Source organism: Camellia sinensis, chromosome 5 (genome assembly GCF_055761805.1).
Source record: "Camellia sinensis isolate YWXY chromosome 5, ASM5576180v1, whole genome shotgun sequence".
Lineage (NCBI taxonomy): Eukaryota > Viridiplantae > Streptophyta > Magnoliopsida > Ericales > Theaceae > Camellia > Camellia sinensis.
Window position 1 is genome coordinate 144,040,478 of NC_138965.1, and position 15,770 is coordinate 144,056,247.

The following is a 15,770-nucleotide window of genomic DNA, read 5'->3' on the forward strand; positions in this document are numbered from 1 at the left end:
TGACAAACATGGTATGATTTGCATTGCTCTACTTACACCCAAATCTCAACATGGCCTTTAGAAATCGGTCAAACCAAGCTCGGGGAGATTGTTTCAAACCATATAGAGCCTTCTTCAACCTTCAAACTTTGCCAACTGTAGACTGAGACGAGAATTCCGGTTGTACATCCATATACACCTCCTCCTCCAAGTCACCATGGAGAAAGGCATTCTTCACATCCAGTTGTTGTAAAGACCATCCCAAGTTGGCAGCACAAGAAAGAAGAGCTCGAATGGAATTCACCTTTGCAACAAGAGTAAAGGTTTCTTGATAATCAATTCCATACATCTGGGTAAACCTCTTGGCCACTAATCTTGCTTTGTACCGTTCAATTATCCTATCTGCTTTCTGCTTAATGGTAAACACCCACTTACAACCTACTAGTTTTTTTCCACTAGGAAGAGGAAACAACTCCCAAGTGTTATTCTTGCTCAGAGCTTGCATCTCCTCTACCATAGCTACTTTCCACTTAGGATCATTGATAGCTTCTTTCCAACCCTATGGAATACACACAGAAGACAGAGATGAAACACAAGCACAATATGTAGGAGAATGAATCATATGACACAAATTTAGAAATGGGATGTTGTGTACAAGCCCTAGCCCCCTTTCTAAGAGCGATTGGAAGACTCAAATCATCAACAATAGGACGATTAACTACTGATGGAGAAGTAGATGAAGGGTCATTACCTGGAGAATAAGCCAAAACAGGATATAGAGCTGGCACAAGGGATGATGATTGACCTGGTGGCACAAGAGGAGTCTGTTCTTTCTGATGTCGTGAGTAAGGCTTAAGATCAGCTCTGTCCAAACGACCACCAATGTCAAGCTCCACATCAAGAGAACTATTAGGCTCCCCCTCACCACAAATAATAGACCACTGACTGGGAAGGAAAAAAGATAACTCATGCTGATATGAATCGTCCGCAATCTCATCTGTAACACGCTCGCCCCGAGGAGATGGAGGAGAAGAAATAAAAAAGGACACAGATTCACAAAAGGTGACATCCATACTAACATACAATTTATGAGTGTATGGATCATAGCATTTGTAAGCCTTCTAAGTAGCAGAATAGCCAATAAAGACACAACGCACAGCCTTAGGATCAAGTGTCCCATGAGCACGAGGTTGGAGATGAACAAAACAGACACACCCAAAAACCCGAGGAGGAAGAGAAGGGGTGGGATAAGTGACAGGTAGAAGTTCGAGAGGAATTTGAAATTTGAGGACACTAGAAGGCATACGGTTAATAAGGTAAGCAGCGGTAAAAACAGCGTCACCCTAAAAAGAATAAGGGACATTTATGGTAAACAAAAGAGAGCGAACAATTTCAAGAAGATGGCCATTCTTGCGTTCAACTCCACTTTGTTGAGGAGTGCCAACACAACTAGTCTGATAAAGGATGCCTTGCTCCTCTAGGTATGCCTGAAAAGCTCTATCAACATACTCAGTCTCATTATCACTCCGAAGAATTTGAAAACAATAAAACACTTCACTTTTAGTTGGAAGCAAGTAAATCCAAGTCACACAGGAATAACAATCAATAAAAGTAACAAATCACTGATACCCAGAAGTAGAAACCACAGGGGAGGGGCCCCACACATCGGTATGAATAAGCATAAAAGGAAAAGCACTTTTATTAATGGAAGGATAACAAGTACGTTCATGCTTTGCAAGTTCACAAGCATCACAACCAAAATTCTGCCTAGGACAATCACGAACTAAAGAAGGGAAAAGTTTCTCTAAAACACTAAAGAGCGGATGACCTAAACGACGATGCCACTGATGGAGGAGATGAAGAGAGGAGCCAGTAGTGCACTTGAGAGCTTGAGATGACAAAAAGGCAGAAGGAACAACATCCAGAAATTACAGTCTATCTTGTGCTCTACCACTGCCAATCATTTTCCTCGTAGCCAGTTCTTGAAAGACACAATGAGTAGGAAAAAAGGTCACGGAGCAATTTAGAGAGGTAGTAAGACTACTAACAGAGAGTGAGTAAGTAGAAAAATTAAGAGCATGAAGCACAAATGAAAGAGACAATAAAGAGGAACAAAGAACCGAACCCTTGCCAGAGATAGAGGATAAAGTGCCATTTGCCACTCTAACCTTATCTCGCCTAGAACAAGGAGAATATGAATAAAAAAGACTTTAGGCACCTGTCATGTGGTCGGTAGCATTGGAATCAATAATCCAAGGAGATGATGAGGATGTACTGAGTGCACTAGCAGGAATACCTGTGTGAGCAAAGTTGGAAGAAGCAGAAGAAGAAGAGGTTGTGGTAGAATCCAGCCGAGCCATCAAACGCCTAAGAGTGTGTAGCTTATCCTGTGAAATAGTACCAGTGTCAGTAGAGGTGATAGCAGTAATCTCGAACACGTGCTTGAGGACGAACTTCACCACCACAACCACGGCCTCGAGAAGGACGACCATTCAACTTCCAACAATGTGCCCGGTCATGTCTGTCCTTCCCACAATAATCACACTTCAAGCGATCCTGATCAGCCGATGGAACCTTGCTACCAAATTGAGACGGACTAGGCAAGGAAATCATAAACACGTTCTTTCTCGATAGCTTGCTGAAACAAAGAGGCATCCTAAGAACAAACAGCTTGAAAGCTCTGCTCTGGTAATAATCCAATTCCTACCACAAGCCACTAAACTCAGCATAATACACCGCAAGTGAGCGATCCTTCTGATCTAAGCCCCGAACTTTCTTCCACAGCTCATAGGCCTGTGCATTATTACCTTTTTGAGAATACATCTGTGCCACAGCTATCCAAATCTTATGAACAGTGTCCAACAAAAGGAAAGTCTGACTAAGTGTGGGTTGTATGGAATTGATCAACCAGGTCATAACCAAAGCATTCTCGAAAATCCATTGAGTACACAAATCACCATCATCAGCGGGTTGCTTGAGGGTACCATCAATATATCCAGTCAAATGACAAGCAGCGATAGCAAGACTACAGGAGCGGAACCAAATCAAGTAGTTGGTACTATCAAGCTTAACAGGACTAATTTGAAGAGGGCTATCACCAAGAGTCACACCACGACTCAATCCCTTCTCCTCAAGGCCCTTAGAAGTCTGGCGCTCGAACCTAGCTATAGGAAAATAGAGCAAGGTATCAAACAAATCAAAAACAATCAACTGGAGACAGCAATGCACCAATATAGGTGAAAACAAAGCAAGCCTACACCAAAACAAGCCAAATAGAGCAAGTGAAGGACTAATCAACTACAAAAACCTCAAGAAATCATCAAAGCAGGACTCCTAACCTACCGCATTGGTCCAGTTGGCTCCCAAGGAGAAGAGAAGAAGGGAAAAATCAGCCCTAAAAAGGCTGGAGCAAGGAGTTTCGAAAAATCAGTCGTTTTCCCAAAAAATCAACCAAAAATCGAAAAACAACCAAACAATGGACAAAAAATTTAAATAAAATCATATAAAGGAAGCCCATCAAATTTCGAGCACGGGAATTTTTTTTTTTTTTTTTTTGAAACTGTACACACAAAATGAAAAAAAAACAAGAGGAAAGTAAAGAAAGACCAGGAAAAATTCTTCGAGGAGGAAGAGGAGGCTCTGATACCATGTTAACTTCACAGATGAAGAAGAAGAGGAAGAAGAATGAACCGAGAGAGAAAGAGAGAAGCATCTGCTGTAATATTATTTCAATGATGATAGGGTTACAACTTAAGCATACGTATTTAAGCTAACAAACATAAACATAAACTAAAGTACTAAACTACCCTTTGATAACAATAACACTTAACATTTTTCTTTTTGTTTGCTAGTAGTTTTAAAAACAAAATGGTTTGTCACCAGATTTTTGTTGTTGTTTTATGTAATTGCCTAGTTGGATGCTTGTGATTAGTTCCATGTTTGGAATAAATTATATTATGAAGAAAGTTATATATATCTTTCCATGTTTGCGATGATAAAAGTTGGTGACCTTTAGCTGTATTTAGAACTTAAGTTATATGTCTTTTAATAGGAATTAGAATTTTTTTTTTTTTTTAGGGGGGGGGGGGGGAGGGGAGTCAAACCCTTTAACAACTAGTTAGGAAGGCTAGGTGTGAGTGTTAGAAATGTTTTGTCAATGTATTTTTGTTTCTCATTCGTTTTCTGAATTTGGAATCTTTTTTTTTTTTCTTCTTTTTCTCAGGTCTCAAAATTGGGTTATGGCTGTATGGGGCTTAGTGGAGCTTACAATTCTCTTGTCTCTGATGAGGATGGCATTGCAATAATCAAGTATGCATTCAGTAAAGGAATTACTTTCTTTGATACGTCAGATATTTATGGTGTTGACCACTCTAACGAAATATTAGTGGGAAAGGTAATGCTTTCATTAACATGGTACTTGAGCATCTGGGCTTGTTATGGGAATTTGGTTATTGCCATTTATTACATTTAACGTACTATGTTTTAGAGAAATATAAAGAATTGAACTTAGTAAGTCTTAAGAAATTGAAAGATTTTGTTGAAACTATTTTTTGGGAGAATCCTTGAAAAGAAAAACATGAGTTCTTCTTGTTGGTGGTGTCGTCCTGTTGGGTGTTGGGGAGGGTTGAGCTGAATTTATTTTCCTTATTGATTTTTGTTGATTCTTAGTTGGCTAAGATGTAATTTTCTTGGTGTGGATTGTTTTTGTTAGTATCGTCTTGATGCTCTTTTTCTAATAAAGTTACTCTTATTTATAAAATAAAATTAAAAAAAGAAAAAGAAAACATGAGTTCTACCCTACTCTACATTGGTATAAAGGACCGTTAGGATTATGCTCATTTAAAGACTTGTTGAAAAGATGTCATATATCCCAGATCAATTTTTCTTAGCGAAATGGCATCTTAGTTGAAACAACTCAAAAAAAGTGCATTTTTATGGAGGTGCAAGTGGGACTTATGTTCTATGCCACAACTTTCACTGATACTGGACTAAGACCAGTATCTTCATGAAAGTCGTAATTATTTTGAGTTGGTCCCAGTAAAACACAATTTTCCATTTTTCCAATCACACTTTCTGTGTCTTTTTTTTTTTTAACATAGAGGTAGGTCAATAAGGGAGGAAGTAGCCCGTAATAAGGAAAACCAATACTATAAGTTCCATCGCAGGATTAGGAATTTTGAAGTGGAGGTTGCACTTATGAAAATGAAATTGAATAAGACTTTAGGACCCGATGATATCCCTATTGAAGCTTGGAAATGTTTGGGTAAGAAAGGGTTTGCTTGATTGGCTAGGTTATTTAGCAAGATTTTGTTGAATAGGAAAATGCCAGAGGAGTAGAGGAAGAATATTTTAGTGCCAATCTATAAGAATGAAGGAGATGTCCAGAATTGTAATAATTATAGAGGAATCAAGTTAATGTATCATATAATGAAAGTGTGAGAGAGAGTGCTGGAATGTCGATTACGAGATATAGTAGAGGTGTTAGAGAATCAATTTGGGTTTATACTTGGTAGGTCAACAATGGAAGTGATCTATCTTTAGAGGAGAATAATAGAAAAGTATTAAGGAAAGAAAAGAAACATTCATAGGATTTTTATCGATCTTGAGAAAACATATAATAGAGTGCCTTGGAATATAATATGGTGGGTGTTAGAGAAGAAAGGGACGACAAAAAGTTACATTGATGTGATTAGGGACATGTGTGGCAATGTGGTGACCACTATTAGATTGCCCGCTGGAGAGACAAATGAATTTCCAATTACTGCAGGGCTATACCAAGGATCAACCTTAAATCCTTATCTTTCTACTTTAGTTATGGATGAGTTGACGAAAAATATTTAAGATGATGTGCCGTGGTGTATTTTTTGCAAATGATATCGTATTAGTGGACGAGATTAGAGGAGTCAACACTAAGTTAGAGACTTTGAGAGAAACACTTGAATTTAAAGGTTTTAGGATAAGTAGAACTAAGACAGAGTACATTGAGTGTAATTGTAGTAACAGTAATAATAGAAGTAGAGAAGAAGTGAAGATTGAGAACCAAGAACTACCAAAGAGTGAACATTTTCGTTATTTAGGATCGATTATCACAACGGCTGGGGAGATTGGAGCGGATGTGGCCCATCGAATTAAGACGGGGTGGCTTAAGTAAAGGCATGCATCTGGGTTAATATGCGATAAATGAATACCCACTAGACTAAAAAGAAAGTTTATAGAATGGCTATTAGACTCGCAATGTTGTATGGGACGAAATGTTGGGCAACTAAGAAACAACATGTAGATAAGATGAGTGTTGACGAGATGAGGATGCTAAGGTAGATGTGTGGCAAGACTAGGAAAAACAGAATTAGGAATAAGTATATTCGAGAATGGGTAGGAGTAGCACCGATAAAAGCAAAGTTGAGAGAGAATAGATTGAGATGGTTTGGTTATATACAACGAAGACCAACAGAGGCAGTAGTGAAGAGATGCGATGCAGTGGCGGTAGATGGAAGTGTTAGGGGACACGGGGTAAACCTAAATTGATGTGGGATAGTGTAGTAAATAGAAATATGAATCTCCTTAATTTGATTAGCGAAATGGCCTTTGATAGAGTCGAGTGGAGGAGAAAGATTCATGTAGCCGACCTCATTTAATGGGACTTGAGACTTGGCTTGGTTTGGTATACTTTCTCTATCTTTGTTTATTATGTTTTTTACTATTTTTTATGTTGCCCAAAGCATGTTTTGGACCATATCCAACAACCTATGAAGTAAGGATATTGACACGGGATACAGGTACGGGATACAGATACAATACGATACGGATACGGCCATACAATAAAATCTAATAAAATTGGATACGGGTATGGCAAGGGTATGTTGAATTTTTCTTTTTCTTTTTTTCTTTCTTATTTTTAGTATTATATTCTACATAAGCTCAAAGAATAGTGAGAAACCATTATTTAGATATTAATTAGAAATTATTTTATTTTTATCCTTATACTTTGTCACGATTTTCAATGACCCCCTAGACTATTATTTTCACGCGTACCCCTATACTATTTAAGTTACTATCAATTTTGCCCTTGCCGTCAAATTTGAAACGGAAAAAGTTAAAACAATTACATTTTGGCCCCAAATTTCGAAACAAAGATGCAAACCCACCCTTTTCCTACCAGCAAACCACCACCAGCAACCATCACTTCAAGCCCTTCTATCTCCTTCGTCATAACTCCGTTTCGCCACATTTTTATGTCGTTGGATTTAACTCACGGTCTAGTTTTCATATCACATCTCACACGTCTCATTCTTTCTCTTTTTGCATGCTATCGGAGCTCCGAAAGTCGATAAAAAAAAAAAAAGATTTTTCTTCTCGTTTTCGACTTTTTTTCAAGCCATCTTTCGGACTTCATATATTTCTCGATTCTTCACCGTTCTACTTCATTCTTTCACCATGCTCTTCACCTCACTTCCTACTTCACCCTACACTATCTCACTTTCTCATTTCTTCGTGTAATGGGCGGTTTTGGTATGCCGAAAGTTGATCGAAAACTAATTTCAAAAATTTCAAAAGAGAAAACAAACGCAACCCACAAATTTAAAAAGCAAACAATTCCAAACCATGCATCCTAAAAGAGACATAACAACACAATCAAAACACCGAATCTTAGAAACCCAGAATTATAATTCATCAAACAATCCAATTAATCAATAGAATAAAATAAAAATTTTAATTTTTTTAATTATAACAAGAGAAAGATCGATAACATGATGGTTGATCAACCCAAAACAGCCACTTTTCAGGATTTACCTGTTCATTGGGGCCAACTTGTTTAGATGCTATGAAGCATGGGTACGGGTACGAGTACTGGTACTGGTACGATAAGGGTTCGTCGATACGGTAAAATTCAAAAAAAATAGGGTACGGGTATGGGTACGGCTTGGTACACTTATAAAAAAATATTTATTTTTAATTTATAGTAATGTAAAATTAATTAAATGGTTTAATTTGTTTAGATTCAACCTATAATTAACATTTAATGCCAAAAGTAAAGGTATAAAGCACAATTAAATGTCAATATATTTTACAAACCATAGTTTAATTTTAAAAACATGCTAAGTATAAAATTAAAAATAAATAAAAAAAAAGTCTAGTTAAAGGGGTTTTATCTCTATAGTAGAAGAAAATATTGTTTCAACTGAGGTACGGTACGGCTTGGGTATATAGTAGGTATGTCTGGGTACGCCAAAAATTAAGAAGAAAAAATTTGGGTACGTGTTTCGTGTACCTGGTACATATGCAGAAGTACCATACGAGGTACCATACGCCGGTAAGTACCTGGTACAGGTACGGCATGTTTTTCGAAGTACCCATGCTTCATAGTTTAGATGTAATGCTCCATAACTGCACAATTTTTAGATCCTCTATTCATTAAATATGAGCTTCAAACTAGTCACTACACATGACAAAGTTTGTGATAAGATATATAGAACTCACACAAGGTGTTACAAATACAGCCCGAAGAGAGCACATAGCAGCCGCATAAGGAACCTACTAGATTCCAATTGTTAGAGAAACTAAGAGGTAACACAAATTAGGTAACCATCAGCAATAACACTACTGTGAAAAGGAAAAAACTTGCAAGAGCTTTTTGGGCTGCAAGGAAGTACCCAGGAAGACCATGCAATGTTGTATAGAAACATCTGCATTGAAGGCCATAAATAGTAAATCAAAACTTTGCATGTTTTGGTTGGAGTTTCTGAGTAGGTAAATTATGCAACTATAGGCAATTTATGTATAAGTGAAGAAGAATAAAAGGAATGAGGAAGATGGAGAAGAAAGAAACAAAAGATGAATATTTTGAAATTTTTGAAATTAGTTTCCGGACAACTTTCAGCATACCAAAACCGCCAATTACACGAAGAAGTGAGAAAGCGAGGTAGTGTAGGGTGAAGTAGGAAGTGAGGTGAAGAGAATGGCGAAAGAATGAAGTCAAACTATGAAGAATCGAGAAAGATATGAAGGCCGAAAGATGGCTCAAAGAAAAGTCGAAAACGAGAAGAAAAGTCTTCTTTTTTTTTTTATCAACTTTCAGAGCTCCGATAGCATGTGAAAAGAGGAAGAATGAGACATGTGAGATGTGATACGAAAACTAGACCGTGAGTTGAATCCAACGACATAAAAATGAGGCAAAACGGAGTTATGACGAATGAGATAGAAGGGCTTGAAGTGGTGGTTGCTACTGGTGGTTTGCTGGTAGGAAAAGGGTGGGTCTGCATCTTTCTTTTGAAGTTTGGGGCCAAAATATAATTTTTTAAACTTTTTTTCCGTTTCAAATCTGATGGTAGGGGCAAAATTGATAGCAATTTAAATAGTATAGGGGTACGTGTGAAAATAAAAGTAGTCTGGGGGGGTCGTTGAAAATTGTGACAAAGTATAAGGGTAAAAATGAAATAATCTCTATTAATTATTAGAGTAAGAGCCAGTTTACTTTTTGTTTTTTTGAGCCGATAACTAATTTGATAATATTTGAAAAGGTAGAGTACTATAATTTCACTATTTTCTTTTGGGTAAGAAATTAGAAAATATTGAAAAATTATTCATGTATCTATTTTAACAATTATGCAAAATTATTACAATTTCATTTTCATGATAGTTTGGATATGTGACCTAGATTATCCAGAAAGTATGCAATACTTCTCAAAATTGGCATCAAATATTAGATACGTTTTAGGAAGTATTGGATATGTAACCACGAGTATCTGAGGAGTTTCGGTATCCAATATGGGTACAATATAGATACAATTTCCTTTTAGAAGTATTTGTGCTATAAGTCCAAGAAAGGAAAGGGAAAAAAGTTCGGTTTTGAAAGGTTTTGGAGCTATACTTCTTTGATTATTAATGTTGTCATTTTTCTAGCATCATTGAATCGGGTGCGTTTTCAACTAATCTACAAGATAAGACCTGATTATGAATGTTTTGTATTCACACCTTTAGAGTGGAGACTCCGCTAACTTTTTGAAAGGTTTTGGTAGTATACTTGATTTGATTGTTGTTGTTTTTCTTGCATCATTGAATAGGATGTGTTATAGATTGATTTGATAGATAAGACTTGAACTAATAACACCTACAGAGTGGAGGCTACATTTGGGAGATAGTGTTCTCTTTTCATAGTTTTTTTAACAAGAAATGAAATATTCGAGGAGGATATTAATACTTTTTGTTTTGATGGTTTACTTGGGTATGACTATAACTATAAATGTAGTTGTTCTTATTAATGAGAAAAGGGAAAACAAATAAATATGTAGAATACGATACATACAAAATACAGTCGGAGTTTAACTAGAAAATTTTGTTTCACTTTCATAATCTATTTTCTAAATTTTTTTGAATAAAATAGAAGCTAGTCTGATAAAAATAAGCCCCAAAAAGGTATTGTCAAATTTTCAAAGAGTATTTCTGTATCCCCAAAAGATAAAACCGTGTGAAAATGATGAGTATTTTTCATTTGGGCAAATTATACAAATGGTCCTTGTAGTTTACACGTTTTGTCATTTTGATCCCTCTAATTTCAATTTGCTCGATTTTGATCTTGAATTTTGAACTATGTATCATTTTGGTCCAATTGAAAACAAAAATTAGGAAATTGGACGGAAAATTTGCATGTGAATGACATGTGATTGGTTTCCAAGGGCAAAATAGACATTTTGCTTTCTCTTTTAGCTTTTTCCTTGCTTGTGATTAAACAGAGCCACCGATCACCGTCATCCGCTGTTCTACTGCCTTCCGCTGTTGCCGCCACAGCCAAACAACAATCCCAACATCAACAGATCATCATAACTATCAAAAATCACAACACAAAGATATCTTGAAGTCCTCTCCATCAACAGTCTTCACACCTTGCAATTCCTTCATAAACTGTGAAACCATCATCACATACTGACCATCGTTTAAAGATACCTTCGGGTCGTGCTCGGCGTGAGCTTGTCTCGGCTTCCCCGCAATAGTTATATGAGAACCCAATGTCAATCCACATAGAAAAACAATGATTCCTCCGCGGTCTATGAATTCAAACCCTGACAATGAAATCGAATTTGGGCATGACTCAGTTCGATTCTCTATGGTCTTTTTCACATTGTTCGAACTTTCCCTAATTCGAGATCATCCCAGAGCTTCTTCTCCCAATTCGAATGCCTCTTTCTTCGACTTCAAAATCCCTGAAAACTCATTTTTACTGCTACTATTCTTAACACTATTCTCGAAATTCAAACTTGATAGAGTTTTGTACTTTCTAATTTGCCTCTCAAGCCTTCTCGATTGTGAATGTTGGTGATTCGAATCTTTTAGAGGGACCTCCAAGGGCCGAATCGAAGCTTCTTTTTCTACCAATTCTTCTTCTCTTTGAAGCTCTAGAGGCCAAGACAATACGCCATTGAAGAACCCATTCAAACCCTCTTGTGTCATAGCACTGAACCCAGTTCTGAACACAAAAGGAACTTTTAAAGTAACCATGAACACATACCAAAACCCAACACAGATCAAAATTTGAATCGATCTCTATCGACTCAGATGGCCTCGGCTGAATAGGGTTCAGGGTTTTGGTTAAAACTCTCTTCTTTTTAGGGGCTTTCTCTCCATCGCGTCACCCTGCCTCTTCCACAATGTTGAGCCATCACCCCACTCCTTTCATTTCAAACTTGCGACAGCAACTACCATGCCATCACCTTACGCTGCCTTGCCATCCCTCATAGGCCCTCGACACCACCTCCCTCTCCCTCTCCCACCCCCACCCCCAACTCTTCGACATCTTCTCTTCACTCCACATCCTCTCTCTCTTTCTCTCTCTCTGTCTCTCTCTCTTTTGTGTACAGATATATATATATATATATATATATATATATATATATATACATATCATTGAGTTAAATGGGAGTGAGTTAACTCACTTGGAGTTAGATGGATTAATCATTGAGTTAATTAAGAGATAGCAAATTGCCTTTTTTGCCCTTAAAAACTCTGCACATGTTGTCCACGTGGGCCTTTTCCATCCAAATGCTTAACAGAAGTTATCTATTGGACCAAAATGATACATAGTTCAAAATTCAAGGTTAAAATCGAGCAAATTGAAATTAGAGGGACCAAAATGACATGTGTAAATTACAGGGACCATTTGCATATTTTCCCTTCTCATTTTCTACACCAAATTAGTTTTTAGTTTATTTGAATTTTTTTTTTCAGAAAATTTATTCTAAAAATCAAACCAAAGAGAGTCTTGTTGGCTGTTTGCCAAAGAAAAAATGAATATGCTTTTGCAATTTTGTATGATATTTCAGCTGTTGATTCTAATATTTGCAAGCATTAAAGGATTTGCCTCGAGAAAAAGTTCAATTAGCTAGGAAATTTGGAATTGTCAAAATGGAACCTACTCAAGTTATGGTGAAGGGTACTATTGAATATGTGCACTCCTGTTGTGAGGATAGTTTGAAGGGCCTTGGTGTGGACTACATTGATCTCTACTACGTACGTCGGATTGACACATTAGTACCTATAGAGGAGATTGTAAGTTTCTTGTTTATATTTGCCATTTACCAATGCACCTCAAGTCTAGTTCCTAGTTTTAAGTTGGCATTTTTTTTGGTGGTGTTTTTTTTGTTTTTATTGAATTTTTTTCAACTTTGAGTTGTTTTTTTATGTACTTTTGAAATCCATCTAGGCTAGGGTGGTCATGGGCTTGAGGGCCCAACCAGCCCAACCCATTCTATGGCTTGAGATAGATATTTGGCCCATGAGTTGAGCTGAGATTTTGAGCTCGTTTACTTTATGGGATGGGCTTGGCATGAGTAATTCTAGCCTAGCCCCGCCATTTATAACATATTTAAAGTCCATTAAAGAACCCCCCCAAAAAACCCACTTTTTAGGCAATTTTTTTTTGAAAAGTACTAATCATGCATTGGTTTTTTTGTCTATAGTGTACTTTTTTCAAAAAAATTCTTTTTCCTTTTTATTTTTTTATTTTTCATAAGGATTGTCTCGTTTAGATGAACCTAAAAAGTAAAAATCTTGAATCATTACTGAAGTCGATAAAAAGTAGAAAAAAAAATCCCAAAAAAACCAATGCCTAAAGGGATGCCATAGTTTTTTTTTCCCCCTTATCTTTTTGACAAGATAGACAACTGTGTTATTGATTTACTTTTCTTTTGTTCTTTCTCATAAAAAGAATGGTAACTCTTGCGAAATGTGCTGATTGTGAAATTGTTAGGTAAGTCCATTAGCTTTCCGTTTATGTGTGATCGTTTACAGCAGATGTGGGGAGCTATGGGAGATGTGAAGGTTGTGGATCTAGGATCAGATTTCTTTTTGGTAAGGCTTTCCAATAGAGATGACTATGATCATGTGCTTTTTGATGGTCCATGAGTTATTGTGGGACATTATTTGTCTATTCAGAAATGGCGTCCAGAATTTCATCCCTCGGAGGCGTCTCACTAAACAAGTTCTCTTCAAATCACTGCAATCAAGGTTTCAAAAAGTGGTTGCAGTGGTGTGGTTGTGGTTGCGGGGTGTAAAGCCTGTAGCGTAACAGTTGCGGGGTGTAAAGCCCGTAGCGTAACAATTGCGGTAACTGGAACCGTGAATTTTTTTATTTTTCACACAATTTGAAAAAAACTTACCCGATATGCATATTTTTTTTCTTTTCAAAATCACATTTATTGGAGTTTAAACTAGATTTTGATCAATATTTGTTAGTTTTTAAGTATGATCTAATATATTTCATATTTTTAAATCACTATAAAATAAGCTTTTTACATTTTATTTCAATAGTTAATGACTTCATATGTCATAAATCCATATTGTACTTCTTCTTTTTATTTATTTTTTAAGAATAATTGATTTTAAATGCCTACAAAATTATTTTTGACCAATTCCTGAACTAACTAAATAAAAAAATTTTACAATTATTAAATGAAATGATTATAAAAATAAAACAAAAATTATTTTTGAGCTACTGAATATTGCAGAATGTGTATAATGTATATTTTGTAAGTTTTTTTTTTTTTTTAATAAAGTTGTTCAGAATATTATAAATGTGTGTAACGGTGTGTAACGAGTCGTTACGTAACACCAAAACGGCCGTTACACGTTTGAATTTCCATTGCACCGCAAAAGCGGGTGTAATGCGTAGTGCCTACCGCCGGAATTGTTACATAACGGACGCAACCGTTACGTAAGCTGTTACGTAACACCGCTTTTTGAAACCTTGATTGCAATGGTCTTAATCAGCTTCCTACTTCTCAGTCTATGTTTTCTCCTCAAACCTTGCATTCGTCTTTTCTAAAAGCATTCTCATTTTCTCAAGCAGAGAAAGCCTTTGAGAACTAGTTCAGAGCAGGAAAGTCATATGTAGTGAGGTATGACCACACTATTTATACCTATAGGACTTGTACGTCTGCGGAGAACTCAATGTGAGATTAGCAGCAAAAGATATTCTATGGTTACGGAATAGGTGTTTCACGCGTTAGTTGACTTGCACTTATTATGGGGGTGTTTGGTGGGACTTTTTTGAGCCAATTTATGGCTTCTGACTTTTAAAAAATTATTTTAAATTGTTTGGTTAAACTTATTTCAAACAGCTTCTGATTCTAACAACTTATTTTAAGTCAAAAAAGCTGATTCTGAGAAGCTGCTCACCCCTTGCTTCTGATTATCAGTTTCTGCTGTGGACATGTTAATTCACGATTATACTCTTAGATTTTTTTATTTTTTATTTTTTAAAAAATAGAAAAAGACCCAAATGGACTATAGAATATTATTATTATTTTTTATGTGAAATGTAGACAAATAGTGAATAATAAAAAATAAAAGTTAATTGAAAAAATTACTTCACAGCTTATTTAACAAATACTACTTAGCAACTTAAATCTATAATCCAACAGTTACACCAAACAGATCAACAGCTTCTGATTAAAGTCATAACCTATAATCCGTTAAGTTATAATCTATAATCTGCTTTAACAGCTACACCAAACAGCACCTATATACATCCATGCTAGGAAAGGCATTACCAATAGAATCATTTAAAGAAATAGCACTACCTATTGTAAAGGAAATATCTTCTGTTGGTATTTGATTATTTGGCATTTTCATGATATGACCTATAGTAAACTTACCATCCTCAAACCAATTCCGCACTGCTACTGAGTTGTCGAACTTATCCACCAAGGGATTCGTGGAATTTCTGTGGATTGCGTTGGGGGAATCTACCAAAGCTAGGCAGATAGATAGACTCCTTTCCCGCTGCTAATGGAGAATAAGAAACTCGAAACGAACGTGATCTCACACGAGAGAGCTTATAACTCTTGTTTTCCGTTAATAAAAAGGGTATTCCCTACCCACTACACAGGTTCAACAATTTCGTTTGATTCCAGACAAGAAAGGGTAAGAACGCTTCAAATAGACTATAGTGGACATACGAATATACTTCCTGATCAACTGCGCAAGAGGAGAGTAGACGAAGTGCCATGGTGCATATTCCAATTCTAGGTCGCTCTGCCATTCCTATTCCATGGGATGGTAAAGCCTATCCAGGGTTAGCTTGGTCATAAAAGTGGCAATGTGCCCTAATCTAATCAATAAGGGTCTAAGCGAGGACAAAGACGGTCTAGAGATTTACTTACAAGTCAGTCTTGTGCTGCGACATCCGCAAAGGGGTCAAAGCATGCACCTCTAAGAGCACTCAACAGGAAAGATAGATAGAAAGCACTTGATTAAGTACTGGACTTGCCCCCGCCCCCTTTACGGGAACGGTTAGCTCT

General features: G+C 36.6%; 1 protein-coding gene and 1 pseudogene across 1 annotated transcript; one reads left to right on the forward strand and one right to left on the reverse strand.

Moving 5' to 3' along the window:
* Window positions 1-1,100: 1,100 nt before the first annotated feature.
* LOC145791752 (uncharacterized) lies at window positions 1,101-3,326 on the reverse strand. Its single transcript, XM_082872183.1, has 8 exons — window positions 3,322-3,326; window positions 2,687-3,232; window positions 2,434-2,617; window positions 2,276-2,366; window positions 2,148-2,157; window positions 1,609-1,746; window positions 1,368-1,503; window positions 1,101-1,322 (listed from the first exon to the last, which is right to left on the reverse strand). Exons 1-8 carry the CDS (start codon window positions 3,324-3,326, stop codon window positions 1,101-1,103), a joined length of 1,332 nt encoding a protein of 443 aa, XP_082728309.1.
* A 752-nt stretch (window positions 3,327-4,078) lies between these two features.
* Window positions 4,079-15,770, forward strand: part of LOC114280084 (perakine reductase-like) — a 183,300-nt pseudogene continuing 171,608 nt past the window's right edge.

Excerpts from the sequence above, each read along its gene's own strand:
- LOC145791752 (XM_082872183.1), bottom strand. Across the intron at positions 2,618-2,686 it reads GCTGAGTTTAGTGGCTTGTG|CAAGCTATCGAGAAAGAACG; the intron begins GTAGGAATTGGA and ends TCTTTGTTTCAG. Across the intron at positions 1,323-1,367 it reads ATGGCCATCTTCTTGAAATT|GGTGACGCTGTTTTTACCGC; the intron begins GTTCGCTCTCTT and ends TATTCTTTTTAG.